The sequence below is a fragment of the Talpa europaea genome (assembly GCF_964194135.1).
Source record: "Talpa europaea genome assembly, chromosome: 10".
Lineage (NCBI taxonomy): Eukaryota > Metazoa > Chordata > Mammalia > Eulipotyphla > Talpidae > Talpa > Talpa europaea.
This window is the reverse complement of record NC_140077.1, coordinates 117,876,084-117,891,632: the sequence shown is the minus strand read 5'-3', so window position 1 is coordinate 117,891,632 and position 15,549 is coordinate 117,876,084. Positions and strand designations below refer to the sequence as shown.

At 68.8% G+C, this 15,549-nt stretch overlaps 1 protein-coding gene across 1 annotated transcript; it reads right to left on the bottom strand.

Annotated features, from left to right (window-relative positions):
• Positions 1-465: 465 nt before the first annotated feature.
• ANKRD50 (ankyrin repeat domain containing 50) lies at positions 466-9,538 on the bottom strand (the record flags this gene model as incomplete). Its single annotated transcript, XM_084244491.1, has 3 exons — positions 9,030-9,538; positions 6,004-6,233; positions 466-3,926 (listed from the first exon to the last, which is right to left on the bottom strand). The coding sequence occupies exons 1-3, from the start codon at positions 9,533-9,535 to the stop codon at positions 466-468; spliced, it is 4,197 nt and encodes a 1,398-aa protein (XP_084100617.1). The 5' UTR covers positions 9,536-9,538.
• Between the last annotated feature and the right edge of the window lie 6,011 nt (positions 9,539-15,549).

Sequence of the window (15,549 nt, the reverse complement as noted above, 5' to 3'; positions counted from 1 at the left end):
GCAGCGCGGGACCCCACGTGGGCTCCGGCCCTCCCTGCACAAGAGGCGCCTCTCCCGCCGAAGGCCCTGGGCAGCGAGGCGCCCGCTGCGGTGGGAGCGTGAAGACATTTTATTCAGCGACCGGGGCGGCCCCGCGTCCCCTCCCTGAGCCCACCCGGGGCTCGAGCGACAGCCTGGGAGCTTGGCAGGGGCGCCACGGCACAGATGACCCCTGCCGCTGGCCCAGGGCCTCTCCCGTGAGAAGCCGGCACGCGGGAGGAGGTGGCCATGCAGGCGCGGCCCCGCTGCGCCGGGAGACGTGGCCGGGGCGGGGCCGGCTGCGCGCACGGGGCCTGCGGCTCGAGTTCCAGCCCGGCTGCCCAGCGCGGCCCCGCCCCAGCAGGACCCACCCCCGCCGGGGCCCACGGGCCTGAGGCGCAGAGGGGCTGGGTGGGCACGAGGCCAGTCCTGGCCGGGCGGCCCCTCTCACAGGGGCGTCTCCTTTTTATAGCTGAAGCTGGGGTCGGGGCTCTCGATCTGCAGCCGCAGCGCCTGCTTGAGGCTCAGCTCCGCCTCGGGGCAGGGGCACCCCTCCAGCGCCTCCGGGTGCCCCGGGTCCTGCGCGGCCCGCGGGGCCGAGACCCTCCCCAGGAACACCTGGCTGCCCTGCAGGTGGTAGTTGGGGTTCGTCACGATGCCGTTTCTCCTCTTCTGCTCCCCGCCCGGCTGGGGCCCGAGCGGCGGCGGCGGGGGGCGCCCGGCGTCCTGTGGGGCGGCCGCGGGGGGCGCCCGGGCCTGCCGGTCGAGCGGCGTCATCTCGTACTCGGCCACCTTGGGCTGCGCGCGGCCCTGCTCGGCCCTGCGCCCCGCCGGGCCCGGCCTGCCCGGGGTCTCCGCCCGCCCTCCCGGGCTGGTTCTCGCCGGCCTGAGGCTGGGCCTGGCCGGGCCCCACTCGCACTCACTGCTGGGCGAGCGCTGGCCGGGCCCGGGCGAGTGCGCGGTGGAGGGCGGGGACGCCACGGACTGGCGGCTGCGGCTGCGGGGCAGCGAGTGCTGCTGGATCTGCTCCGTGAAGGTCAGGCCGTGGACGCTGTCCATGGGCACCGTCTGCGCCGTGGCCGTGGACGATGTGGTCCTCAGCGAGGAGGTCTTTGAGCTCTTCAGGGAGTAGCTGGACAGCGAGCACTTCTGCCGGTCGGCTGTGGAGTCCGGGGACTCGGAGGGGGAGCTGAAGGCAGGGGCTGGCCCCCCGGGCAGGCCCCGCAGGGAGGGCTGCGCCTCGCCCCCGCCCGTGCTGCCCGAGCTGCTGGACGGCGCTGCGGCCGGTGCTGGCTTCTGCTCGGAGGCGTGGACCGGGGAAGGCGCGCAGCCGTTGAGGCCGGCCGCCCCGTGCGTCTCCAGCAGCTTGATGATCTGGGAGTGCCCGTTCTTGGCAGCCACGCGCATGGCCGTGCGCCCGAACTGGTCGGCGTGGCTGGGGTCAGCACCCCGCTCCAGCAGCACGCGCACCACATCCAGGTGGCCCTCCTGGGCGGCGATGCAGAGGGCGGTGGCGCCCTGGTTGCAGGTGTGGTCCACGCCGGCGCCCCGTTCCAGCAGCAGCTGCACCACCCGGACGTGGCCCTGCCAGGCGGCCGACTGCAGCGCCGAGCGCCGCTCCCTGTCCGCGGCGTTGACGTCGGCGTGGTGGGCCAGCAGCGCCCGCACCACCTCCAGGTGGCCCTGCCAGCAGGACACGTGCAGCGCGGTCCTGCCCTCGGCGTCGCTGGCCTCCACGTCTGCCCCGTTCTCCAGCAGGCACTCGGCCATGGCCAGCTGGTTCTCCAGGGCTAGGATGTAGAGCGTGGGACGGCCGTCGGCGTCCTTGCAGTCCACGTCGGCGCCGTGGCTGAGCAGCAGCTCCACCACGTCCCGGTGGCCCTCCAGGGCAGCCACGCGCAGAGCGTTCCTGCCGTCGTAGCCCCGGTGGTCCACGCTGCACTTGCCCTCCAGCAGCGCCTGCACGCAGTCGTAGTGGCCCTCCTGGGCGGCCAGGATGGACGGGATGCGGCCGTCATTGTCCATCTCGTTGGCCCGCGCACCCTGCTCCATCAGGGCCTCGCAGATGAGCCGGTGGCCCTCGAAGGCCGCCATGTGCAGCGGCGTCCAGCCGGCGTCGTCCCGGTGGTTCTCGTCCAGCCCACGGTCCAGCAGGGTCCGCACCACCTCCACGTTGCCCTGGGCCGAGGCGATGCTGAGCACGGTGCGGCCCTCGCCGTCAATGCTGTCCACGGCCGCGCCCCAGAACAGCAGCGTGTTCACCACGGCCGCGTGGCCCATGGAGGCGGCGGCCAGCAGGGGCGTGCGCCCGTTGTGGTCCGTGTGGTCCACGTCCGCGCCGCCCTCCAGCAGCAGCTCCACCACGTCCACGTGGCCCTCGTAGGCGGCCACCAGCAGCGGGGTCATGCCGTCCTTGTCGCAGTGGTCCACCTCCGCCCCGCGGTCGATCAGCAGGCTGACCACCGCCGCGTGGCCCTTGCTGGCCGGCACGCAGAGCGCGGCCACAGACAGCGCGGTGCGGCCGTCGGCGTCCTCGTGGTCCAGCTGCGCCCGGTGCTCCAGCAGCAGCCCCACGATCTCGCGGTGGCCCATGTAGGCGGCGGCGATGAGCGCGGTGCGGCCCTCCTTGTCCGCCTTGTTGGCCTCGGCGCCGTGCCGCAGCAGGCTCAGCACGATGTCCTCGTGGCCGCCCCAGGCCGCGGCACGCAGCGCGGTCCGGCTGTCGGCGTCAGCGCAGTCCACCAGCACGCCTGCGCGCAGCAGCGCCGAGACCACCTCCGAATGGCCGCCCCAGGCGGCCGAGCGCAGGGCTGTCCACCCGTCCCGGTCTGTGTGGTTGACGTTGGCGCCCCGCCCGATCAGGCAGTTGACCACCTTGGTGTGGCCCTGCCGGGCGGCCAGAGTGAGAGGCGTGTGGCCGCGGGCGTCCTCGATCTCCAGGTCCGCCCCCCGGGACACCAGCAGGTTGACCACGTCCAGGTTGCCGCTGTAGGCGGCGCTGCCCAGCAGTGTCCTCCCGCTGCTGTCACGCCGGTTCACGGAGGCTCCGTTGTCCAGCAGGGTCCGGATGGAGTCCTCCCGCTCCAGGGCCTGCCGCACGATGCAGGAGGCCCGGTCGTCCTCACTGTTGACGCGGGCGCCCGCCTTCACCAGCAGCTGCAGCACCTCCTGCTCCGTGGGCACCAGCGTGCACAGCGCGTCCCGCACGGGGGCGCCGCTCCACACCATCCACAGCGCCAGCTCCGCTGCCGCCAGCTTCAGGTTGGAGCGCGTCAGGTGCAGCGCGAACTCCTGCGCCTCCAGGGCCGAGAGGCGCGGGGCGCGGCAGGTGCAGCTCATGGCCAGCATGCGGTGGCCCTCGGCCGCGTTGCACAGGTACTTCTGCGTGCAGTGCTTCACGTCCAGCAGCCACTCCGCGAAGCTGTAGTGGAACAGCGTCTTGGTGCCGCCCTGCCCGTCCACCAGCAGCTTGGCCAGGACGTCCAGCTTGCGCTGGAAGTCGTCCGCGGTCAGCGACATGCTCCTGGTCCACACGGCGTGGTACAGCTCCGTGACGGTCAGCGGGCGGCAGGCCGCGAGGATCACGTTCAGGATCGGCTGGACCTTGGCGAACTGCTTCCTGACAAAGAGCCTCTGGCACAGCCAGAGGTAGAGGCCGTTGAGGGTGCCGGGGATGTCGCGGACCTCCCGCAGCGTGATGAAGCTCTCGGCCACGCCGTCCAGCACGCGCTCCAGGTAGAGGAAGCAGCCGCTGCTCTTGATGTGCAGCTGGTTGAGCATCTCGGCCGTCTCCTTGGTGAGGTGCTGCCGCAGCGCCTCCTCGCGGTCCAGGCGGTGCAGGATGTACTGCTGCACGTCCTTCACGACGTAGGCCTTCCGGAGGTCATCCAGGCTGATCTTGCGGAAGCCTGGGGAGAGACGGGGCGGTCACCGGCCGAGCCCAGCCCGGCGCCCGCCGCGAGGACAGGCCCGGCGGCAAGGACGTCCACGGTGGCCAAGCGGCCAGCACTGCAGACCCGGCCGCGCCGCCCGCCGGCTTCCCTCTCTGTCCCGCCACACCCCGAGGGCGGGGGCCGCTTCACGTGCCCGCCCGGGGGGACGCATGACCGTCCGGGGCCCCTCACGTCAGTGGGGCCGGCCGTGGGCAGCCCCATGCTCGGCGCCGCGCCACGCAGGCCCGGCCCCACGGCGGGGACGCCCAGGCACACGGGAGAGCTGGCGTCCTCCCGGCTGTTTCTCTGCCTGCCCACGCTCGCGAGCCGCAGCCATGAGGCGGCGACCACATCCATCCGGCCGGGCGCCGCGACGGCAGCCTGAGGTAACTGTCGGGAAGAGCTTGACTCGCAAGCCGCAACTTGGCCAAATTGTGTTAACCCGACGACGACAACACAATAAGCAACGCAAGGCCGACGTAAGACACGCTGGCCCCACGCTGGCCCCACGCTGGCCGAGATTCCCTCCGAGGGCTTTAAAGGGAACCCGAGTCTCGCTTCCGCCGGGAGACGGCCTGGGCTCGGGCGTGCGCCTGCAGGCGTGTGCTTCGCCTCCGGAAGAAACACCGCTGCGGGCAGCGAAGAGACGGGGATCTGGAAATCCGGCAAAGGCTGGAGACAGCCAGCGAGGGCCAGCGAGGGCCAGCGAGATGGCCGCTGAGGGCCAGCGGGAGGGGCCGGCTGGGCCCAGCCCCACGGGAAGGGAGCCCCGGTGTGTGCTGCCCACAACAGGCGTGGGCACCAGAAGGGCACCCGGCTCTGCAGGAAAGGGCGGGAGGAGCCCTGGCCAAGGCCGTTGGCCAGTGGAGCTGACGTGGAAAGGCCACGGACACGCCCGAGAGGGAGAACTGCAGGGTCAAGGGCAGAGGCTGGGAAAGCCTAGGCGGGGCGGCCCAGGGCCTGAGTGGCCAGGGCACGGGTGACCACTCTGCCGGCAGAGCTCCACGTGGCCGCGCGGGCCGGTGGGCTGGGCCGCAGGCAGGTCTGGAGAGGGAGCCGTGAAGGCAGCTGCGGGGCGCTGAGCTCCAGGCGAAACATGCAGCTGCTGAAAAAAACAGCCGGAACGACACCTGACGAAGGCACACACCTGGACAGGTCTAGTCTACCCGAGGGCCAGAACCCGCAGCTGTGCACACGCACGCCCCGGCACGGAGCCTGCAGTGCCAGGCACACACGCAGCCCAGCACGAGTCAGTCACACGCACGTGACTGGTTCTTCACACTGGACCGAGGAGCTCAGGATGTCTGGACTGTGAAGGACACTCCTGACCCAGCTGGCCCAGCCGGCCCCCGCCCCACACGCCAGCCCCTCCTGAGTGCTGGCCGCGCCCGCGTCCAGGGCCCGAGGGCCGTGGGCCGGCCCGTGGTTGTGGGGCTCTGGACAGGGCTGCCCACTGGGCAGGGGTCCACGGGAGCTCACACAGGCGACACGGACCCGCCGGCGGGGCCCACCCCGCGGCTTGGTTCAGGGCAGCTGGGCGAGCTGAGATGGGGCGGGCAGGGGCGAGGCCCGTCTGCCAATGGCGGTTCCGTCCCGGGGAGGCTGGCAGGACGGGACCACTGGTCCCGTGGGCGTGGATGCAGGGCCGTGGTGGCGCTCGGCCAAGGGGTGGTGCTGACGCCGCCCGCCCTCCGCACTGCCCCAGAGAGTGTCCAAGGGTGAGCTGCTGTCACTGGGGCCCCAGAGCTTCCCCAGCCGCGCGTCTGTCAGCAGCAGTGAGCACAGGACACCGCAGAGCTGGGGTGCCGGGAGGGGAGGCAGGGCCAGGTGGGGTAGGAGGGTGGGGAGGGCCTGGAGGGTGGGCCCGGGGGTGCTGGCCGGGGCGAGGGTGGCATCCGGGTGGCTCCCGAGGATGCTGGGTGGTGCTGGGGCTCAGTGTGGTCGCAGGACGGGGTGCTGGGGTGGTAGCAGCGCCCGCTCTGGCCAGCACGGTGCCCTGGGGCAATGGCCTGTTGGGGGGCTCTGGCCTGGGAGGCGGGCGCGGGGTGCTTACCTGTGAACATCTTGGTGACGGCTTTGCTCTGCTTCCGCGCAGAGCAGAGGAGCAAGAGCCAAGGCGGGAAGAACTCGTGGTGGCCGGCCAGCAGCTCCGCCACCGTCCCGGAGAGGCCGGCGGCCGAGTGCTCGCCCTCGGCGGCGCCGCAGCCCTCGTCCACGGAGTCCACCAGGAGGTACAGGCTCTCGGGCGGGGGCGCCATGCCCAGGAGGGGGAGCAGCACACACCTGCAAGGGCGAGGCAGTCAGAGCCCGCGGGCGGAGCAGCCCCCCACTGCCCTCGGGACGGCCCAGTGTCCACGCCGCGTGGGCTCGCGTCCACAGGGAGACACGCGGCTGCCCATCAGGGGCGGCGGGTGCCGGCGCCTTCCCCCTGGCACGAGCAGGGGGTATCCGTGGTGTGGACCTGTGGGCGCCTCCCTGACGTGGGGCCGGCAACTGCGCCCGCAAACCTCACCGAAGGGCTGGCAGAGGTGGGCACCAGCTGGCAACCCTTCGCGTTCCAGCTCCGAGGGCAGCCACCGGGCGTGGCGGGAACAGCACCTCTCCCGCCCCGTCACTGGGCGGGCAGCCAGCGGGCCTTTTCCCGAGAGGAGGCCTCACGCGGCCCCATGAGCCGAGCAGGGGCCCAAGCGCAGGCGCAGGGGTGTCTGCAGGGCCAGCTGCCCGGCGGGCTCTGCGAGGTTCTTCCTGGTCACCAGCCCCACGGGGGCCGAGAGCCAGTTCCCCCTCCTCCGCCGAGCCCCACCCGGCGCCCCGTGCCTGTTCCCCTGGGCCGCGATCCCCGTCCCCCTGGGCCCCCGGTGCCATGGACCGGGACGACGGGGGCTCCTGAGCGCCCCAGAGGAGGCCGTGCCGGCTGAGGCCACCCCAGAGCATCCGGGCAGTGGCGTGAGGGGTGGCTCGACCCCGCCACTGGGCGCCCCGCTCCCGATTTGGGGGAGACGCGCAGATTCGGAAGGGGGCCCGGCCCTCCCCGGGGCAGGAGCTGTCCCGAGCAGGTCTGCTGGGCTCTGCCTGCGGCCCGGGGCCGGCCTGCGTCCTCCGCACCGTGCCAGGGCGTCGAGAGGACGGCCTCGGTCAGGGTCACGACGGACAGCAGCCCAGGGCAGAGCCCCAAGACCCGGAGGCGGAAGGACCCTCGGTGCCCAAGTCAGAGCGAGACGCACGGGGACGGGGGACGAAGCTGAGCCTCGTCCACCAGCCGTGAGTCACCGCCAGGAAAGGCCACTGGTTTCTGGAAAGCCCAATGTCGCTCTCCAAGATAACCACAAGTGAGATATAATTAGTTCCCTTAATTAATACTTATTTTGATTACGCAATTACACGAACATTTCACATCCCGTGTCATTACCAAGGACTACATTTAGCTGCGCGCACGGCAGGAAGACGCGCGGCGCTCGGGCCGCCAGCGAGGACAGCGGTGCGGCCTGGTCAGGGGCGCTCCCGGGGGCGTGGCCGCAGGGTGAGGACAGGCGGCCAGTGCGAGGGACCCCAGAGGCGCCCTGAAGCATTCGCCCCAAGAAAGGGAACCACTGTCCTGTTTGGAAGTGATTCTGTCATAAAAAATGAAAACCCGGCACCACCGCGGCGCGCAAAGCGAAGGGCCGGAACCCCACGCGCACCCCAGCGGGGCCGCGACTTCCACCAGCGTGGGGCCGGGCGGCCGGCAGGGCCGGTGCCAGCGGGCAGTGGCCTGGTGTGCGGCAGCCTCGCCGTGCCCAGTCACGCCACAGTGTGGCACAGAGGCCGCGTCCGAGCAGCGCGGTGCTGCGCCCGTCAGCGGGGAGGCGGCCACGCCTGACCGGATCAGCGGCGCCCCCTGGCGCGTTAGTTATCAGGCCGCAGAGGCCACGGCGCTGGGCTGGGCACTGAGGGGCCCTGAGGGCCACGGCTGCACAGGTCGTGGTGGGCAGGGCTGCGTGGCCTTCCTGACAGCGTCGGGAGTGGAACCTGGGAAATTACGAAGTCATGAAGAAACCGAAGAAAAGCAGTGCAAAGGGTTTCTCTCTCTGCAGTCCCCAACTTTGTGGGTCTGTGAGAAACTAACGTTTTTTTTTATCAGTTTTCTCTTTCTATGAAGCTGTTTGCCCACGAACACACAGAGGCCCCAGCGTTGCCAGCTGCCAGCTGCTAAGAACGTTACAGTTCCGTGCCCAAATCGGTTTAGAATTTGGTTTTTTGGTGAGAAATGAACGAAAGGATCTCCTCTGGTTCCCTCTCGTCTCCTGCCGGGACACGCCGGCTGCCGCCATCTCTGTCTCTTCTCCCGACCAGCCCCCCGCCCCCGCCTAAGTGCAACGCGCCCCGGAAATCCTCTGAGGGCCTCGGCCGTCACCAACAGAAGCTCTGCAAACCTGCGCTGTGTTGACCTCCAGGCGCTCTCCAAGTGCGGGGCCACGTGCCCGCAGCAGGGGGAAGGCGCCCCTGAGGACAGCAGCCACTGCGTCCCGCACCGAGCCCCGGGGGGTGGTGCAAGTAGGGGCGGGCCCTGGACACACGTGGGCTGGAGCCACGCTGGCCAGCGACTGACCACGAGGAGAAGGCTTGTCACTGCGTCCGCGCCCTCGAAGGGAGCCTCTTCAAACGCCCCTGGACTTCCCATTGCTTGGGGGCACACCCAGACGCGGCAGCAGGCTCCCCCCGCCCGCAGAGGGCCAGGGCCTTCCCCAGGAGACCTTATCTCATTCGAGAGGACGTGGCTGCACACGAGGGCACCCATCACACTCCTGTCTCCGAATCCCGCCCGCGGCCGCCTCCCCCAGGCGGCCCCCCGGGAGGTCAGAGGCCCGGGCAGCAGCGCCTTGCCCAGTGCAGGCCACAGGAAAAGGGCAGGAAGTGCTTGTCGCTAACGGGGAGGCGGGGGGGAGACACGTCTCTGCAGGGCTCCCCGCGCTGCTGTAAACCAAGGAAATCGAGGCCTGGGCTCCAGCAAAGCCCGTGCAGCTCCAGGCTCTTCCCGGGCAGTGGCAGACCAGCTCACAGCTCCGAGGCCGCACCCCTCCTGAGGCCCCTCCCCGTTACCTTTTAAAGGCCTCTGCGGGGTTCCGCTCACACTCCCCGGGCTCCAAGAGCCTCTGCACGGCGGGGTCCCTGAGCTTGTCCTCGTAGCCTGGGAGCAGTCCGCTGCGGCTGATCTGGGCTACCAGGCCTCGCACAAAGCCTCCCGCGCACAGGGTGTCGGCGTCCTGGGCTTTGCAAAAGTGGAAGGCCAGAGCCTGGCGGTGCAGGCCCCGTTGCAGGCCGGCGGGCGAGCTGGGCCACAGAAGCTCCGTGCACAGTGCCGTCTTGCCACTGCCAGGCCCACCCACCAGCAGCACGCCCCAGGCGGTGGTCCTCCCGGGGCCCGCGCTGCCGTCAACGCTGCCGCCAACGGGACTCGGGGCCGGGGCCGGGGCCGGGGCGCTGGCCTTCTCCTGCAGGCAGTGCTGCAGCTTGTGGAACACCCACTCCCGACAGTAGAACGGCTTCCCCTGCAGCAGGCTGGTCTGGGCCATCCCGCAGGTGGGCTCTTCCCAGGGATTCGTCATGATCGGCTTCTCTCCCACGCACGCCAGACCCCGGCCGCGTCCACGCAGGCTTCCCCACCCGCGAGGACACAGGCGCATACTAAGCTGCCTTCCGACGGGCAGGGGCCGGGCCTGGCCGGGTATCTAGGGGGCTCGCCGTCCAGCTGGAGGGTTGCGGCCCAGTGCTCGGCTGGCTGGCTCGCTCCCTGTGCCAGGGGGCTGCGGGGCACGGCCCCATGGCCACGTCGAGCTGGGGTGGTGGGCTGCAGAGGAGGCCACCCTGGGGTGCTCAGGATTTCTTTCAGGCTGTGCCCGGTGGCTCTCCAGGTCCCATGCGAGAACCCTGCATCTGAAGACGCGGGGAGGCGCCCCCTACAGTGACTGCCCCCAGGGGCTGGCGGGGGCGGGCGCTTCCCCCTAGAAGGACGTGGTCAGTCTGGACCCTGCCCCGTCAGAGCGGCTTCGGAGCACGGTTTCTTAGGTGGTGGAAGACAGGCCACTGCCGACGCCTTCTGAGTTCACAGCGTTCACAAAAGGCATTTTTCAAGAGGGCAGGTCTGTGAGGTGTTTTGGTTTAAGGTGTCCGGGTAATCAACAGCTCCCACAAGTAACTAAAATAAAGCAAAGAGAAATATCTTAGTGCAAAATATCATCGATTGCAAGCTTGCTTGAAAGATACACTTGCCCTGCTAAAACATCTCAGACCTACTAGGCTTCACGCTCTGCGCTTTGAGAAACTTGGACAATCTTGCAAGATCATAATTACATTTTCCTGTATTTTTCTTCCTTTATGCTTATGCTTCCCAAACACTGTGATTTTAATCGCCACCCTAGATTTTTAAGACCTTACTAAGGCGAAGGGGCCTCTGTGCCCCACAGGAACCTCTTCCATTCCAGCAAAAAGACCCAGCCGGAGGGAAGGCGCCCGGGGAGGCGCCTGAGTGGGTCTAGCCGGTCAAGGCTGCGTCCACTGGCCTGGGCAGCGCGCCCGTCAGGGCTGGTGAGACGCAGGCCTGCTGGCCAGGGCGGCAGCTGTGGGCAGGACGGGGTTAACAACAACAACAACAACAACAGAAGGCGCAGGGCACGGTCCTGCGGGCAGAAGGATAAAGCAGACCCAGGCCCGGCTCTGGCCTGGCAGGCGCCCGGGCACAGGCCGGGCAGACGCCTCCCCGCGCCGGGGCTGGGATTCGCCTCCAGTTCCGGTCTCAGTCCAGCTGACAGACAAAAGGGACTCCGGGATTCCCGGGGCGGAACCACCGCGAGGGGCCGCGAGGCCGCAGGGGCAGGGCACAGGCCGGGGCCAGCGCCCCAGACGCCCCATCTGCACTCTGCGGGCGCCCCCCGGCCCTCCCGCGGGACCCTCCAGCCCCGGGACGGTCCAGGCAGGGGCCTTGCAGGCCCGGACGCTCCACATCCAGGGCTGCCCCAGGCCGGGGACCCCTCCAGACCCCGGGGCCCTCGCGATCCAGGGCCCCTCCAGGCCGGGGGTGGGGGGTCCGGATCCAGGGGCCCTCTGGGCGGGGCCCCTGCAGAGCGGGGCTCTCCGGGACCGGGCCTGGCCGGCCAGAGACCCCCAGCCCCGGGGCTCTCCCAGGCCGGGCCTCCAGGCGGGGCCTTCCAAGCCCGGGCTCGGGCCGCGGCCTTCCGCGCCCTTCCGCGCCCGGCCTCCGCGCGGGGACCCTCCGGCCCCTCCGGCCCCTCCGCCCGGCCGAGACCCGGCCCGGCCCGGCCAGCGCGTCCCTTCCGGCCGGCCCCGGCCCCGGCCCTGCGGGGCCCGCGCGCGGGGACGCCGCGGCCGCCTCCGACCCGGCAGGGCCCGCCCCGGCCTCGCCGCCCGCCGGCCGGACCCGGAAGGGCGCGGGCGGCCCGGAGCGCGGGGTCCGCCCGGCCTCGCCGCCGCCCGTTACCTCAGCCGGCCCGGCCGCCCGGGCCCGTCCGGCCGCCGCCGCCTCCGGCCGCCGGCCCCGCCGCCAGCTCCGCGGCCGCGCCCAGCCCCGCGCCCCGCAGGCCCGGCCCCGAGCCGGCCGCGCCCGCCGCAGCCCCGCCCCGCCCCGGCCCGGCCCGGCCCGGCCCGGCCCGCCCCGCCTGCGCGCGCACCCGAGGCCCCGCCCCGCCCCGCCCCGCCCCGCCCCGCCCCCGCGCGCGCGGCCCCCATTGGCCCGCCGCGCCGGCCCCGCCCCCGGCCCGCCCCCGGAGCGGCGCGCCCCGCCCGGCCCCCGGCCCTTTCTTTGAGCGCGGCCCCGCCCCTGCCCGGGCCCCGCCCCCGCCCGGGCCCCGCCCCTGCCCAGGCCCCGCCCCCGCCCTGTCCCGGCCCCGCCCCGGTCCCGGCCCCGGCCCCGGCCCCGCCCCCGCCCAGGCCCCGCCCCGGCCCGGTCCGGCCGCGTCGGGGCGCCAGCGCGGGTCCCGGGGCGCACCCTGAGCCCCGCCTGTCGCGCCGGGCCCCGCCCGCCCCCTCCGGCGGGGACCGCGTGGCCGCGGCCGGGCGCGCCCTTCCTCGCTGGCCCTCGCGCCCCCCGCGCGCGCCCCGCGGGCTCGGCACTTCCCGGGGACCCCCGCGCCCCGCCGCCCGCGCCCCCGCGCTGCCCGTCCTCGGTCTGCGGCCGGCGGCCGAGGTTCCCCGAAACAGCCAACGGGCTGCCGAGGCCGGTCCCGCCGCGGGCGACGCCCGGTGTAGGCGCTGCGGCTCCGGTACCGGTTCCGGTTCCGGTTCCGAGCGACCTGGGCCCCTTCGGCTCGCCGTGGGGCGCCTTCGGCTCCGCGGCTGACACTCGAGTCCCGAGGAAGCTCCGGTCGGACAGGACGGCGGCCGTTTCGCCCGTTTCGCCCGACACCGGCCGAGCCGCTTCTGCGCAGCTCGGGGCGGGGTCCCGGGACTGGGGTTCCCGGGCTGGGTCCTGGGCCTGGGTTCCGGGCTGGGTTCTGGGGCTGGGGTTCCGGGCCTGGGTTCCGGGCTGGGTTCTGGGGCTGGGGTTCCGGGCCTGGGGTTCCGGGCCTGGGGTTCCGGGCCTGGGGTTCCAGGCTGGGGGTTCCGGGCCAGGGATTCTGGGCCTGGGTCCTGGGCTGGGTTCTGGGCCTGGGGTTCCGGGCCTGGGTCCCGGGCTGGCCCGGGCCTGCCTCGCAGGGAGGGCGGGGAGGCGGCTGGGGCAGCCGCCGCCATGAGCCGCAACTGGGCTTCAGGCTTTTTGCCTTGAGGTTTACCTCACATGTGGCGGGGCGTGCGGCCAGCGCGAGGACCACGTGTTGCCAGTCGCTGGACCCTGGGCACCGGGCGCGGGGTGGGGGTGGGGGTGGCCGCGCGGGCTCGCGTGGATGCCCGGGCCCTGGCTGGCCGTCCCCTGCCAGACGCCGGCACCAGCTGGGCGCGGTCCTCAGGCGCCGGCCGACAGAGCCCGACTTGCTTTTCTCCTTCCAGATGCTGGGCTGCCCGGGGGGACCACGGCTGGCACCACGACTGGCAGGTCGTCCTCCCACAGAGGGGCCACGAGACAGGGCGGAGAGCCAGGAGGAGCAGGTGGCCTTGGGGAGGTCTGCCGCGAGACGGCCTCCGGGCCTCCGGGCCTCCGGGCCTCCGGGCCTCCGGGCCTCGGGGCCTGGGGCAGGGGCCCGGCCGGTGCAGGGGGTGGGCTCCTCGGCTGTTCTGCTTCCCTCCCTGGCCCGGCCATCAGCAGCCGCTCGGGTAACTCAGAATCTCCCCCCAGTCAGCCTCCTCCACCTGCAGGCTCCGAGCTCGCCTCCTCAGCCATTCGCCCGCCTCTGTTGATTCTTCCTTTGATTTCCATTTCATTTTTGTGAAGCCCCTTCTGTTTTTGAAAATTCTTCTGATGGAAAAATATAATAAAATCCCACATCTGGAACTGAATTGGGAAACCCATGCAGTGACTGGTTTCGGAAACACTCCCTGTGAGTGTCTCTTTAACATTTTTCACAAAGACTCAAAATGCTTCACAAATATCCATTCATCCCTGTTGTAATTTCTGGGAAAAAAATGATGTTATTGTCCTTAAGAATAATTTCATTCAGCACAGAAATAGACAAACGCAGGCCTAGAGCTTGATTTTTGTTATGAAACCAGTAAGTGAATGCAGTTTTAAAACTCTCAAGCATAACGTGTTTCCATTGAAACCATTCCGTTGTAGGCATTTTGTTTCTCATCAAATCAAGGTTGTGGCCGGCACAGATCGCGCTGCAAACACTAAATAATTGATAATCGGAAAACTTGCGACGGCCTCCATTCATGCGTGGTCACAAGAATCAACAAGATTCCTCCGTCACCCTCGGAATGAGAGGCTCTGTCTGATGCTGGCGTGGAGCGAGCCCTTCTGGGGTCCTGGCCCATGAGCGATGGCCGGGCAGCCACGCGGGGCGGGAGCACCTTTGTGAACCCAGCACCAGAGCGTGCCGGGGCGGACTAAAGGCTGGTGCTGCGGCCCCAGTGATGGTGGGAGAAGGCGTGAGGGGTGAGGGCTGGGGGTCGTGGGCGTACTGGAAGGGGCTCCGGTCCAGCAGGGGTCAGATGCCCTTGAGTGTCCTGAGCGTCCCACTTGGTCTGCTCCTGCTCCTCTGCTCACCGACGGGACATTTATCTGGCTTTGACCACGGCTTTTTTTTTTTTAAGATTTATTTATTTATTTATGCATATGAGAAATGGGGTATAGGCCAGAGGTGCGGGGTTGGGGGGGTGAGAGGACTCACCAGAGACAGAGTGGGGAGCAGAACAGGCAGATTGACCGAAGTACACTGCTGAGGGGAGCAGCGGGGAGACAGGAGAAGTCTTTTGAGCGGTGAGGTTCATCTCCCTGGCTGGGGATCGAACTCGTGCTGCAGAGGCTGCAGACAGCTTCCTAGTGCTGTGCTCAACCCCGTGCACCACCAGGGAGGCCCGAGCATGACTTGTTAACTGAGGTTTTTTCTGGTAAGGCCGTGAGTCCAGCTTTGGAGCTGTGTGCATGCGCTGGGGGCAGGGAGGGCGAGCTCCTCAGCGCTCCCATGTCTGGGCACCTGTGGGGGCGAGCAGGAAATTCACTCCTTTGGAGCCATCCTCTGTGCTTTCTTCACTTAAAGCACATCATCTGCTTGTGTTTATCCTGATGATTACTTAGGCGAATACTCCATTCATTCCTCTAATTATGCAGGCTTGTCACGTTACTGGGGAGGACACACGATCTGGAATAGCAAAAATGAAGCTCACAGCGGCATGAGATGCGGCCGTGTGGCTGTCTGAAGGGATTTGGCGACGACCAGACTTCACTAAGAGCAGGAAATGCCGGGTTCTTGTTTGCTGCTCCTTTTGGAAAACTTTGAGCTTTGAGATTCTCACACTACTTAATAAAAGCACCACAATTATATAGCAAAAGTCAATTGCAACATTAATTAAAATGCAGGCTTCCTGACTGTCGTTCAACTGTCGTTCAACCTTCAGCGACTCCTGGGTGATTAGAGTGAAGTACTTATGGGAGAATTCCTCTGGTTAGGATGAAGAGGGCAAGTGCGTTTAATTAGAAGATATCTGGATTTTTAAATCCCTGGTTTCTCAAATTTCTTCATTGGTTTTGCAGAAGAGACACCCAATACCCTCCGAGGACACCCCTGGCATCTTGTCATAGCTGTTAAGTCATTGCTAGCTCTGTCGCCTACCCCCAGAGGAGCAGGGTGACGCCGAGAACAGCAGGAGCTGTGCAGAAGGGCAGAGACATGTGTGAGTAGCTGTGCTTTTTCCCTTCCCAGCAGTGAGCAGTAAGCAGTGCGGAGTGAGCAGTGTGGAGTGTGCATCGGGCAGTGTGCAGTGAGCAGTGAGCAGATCGTCTGTTTACAGATTTGCTGACCCTGGAGCGCGCTCCTTTTTCCTTCTCACTTCTGATACCAATACGTCTTACATCAGTGGTGCCTGACAAGTAGCGTTGGTCAGAAATCGATGTTCCTAGAAATATACAAGCTACCAAGACTGATGCATGAAGACACAGACTGTCTGAACACACCGATGTGAGTAAGGGGGTTGCGTCTCCTCCCGACAAGAAAAGCCAGAATGAGATGGT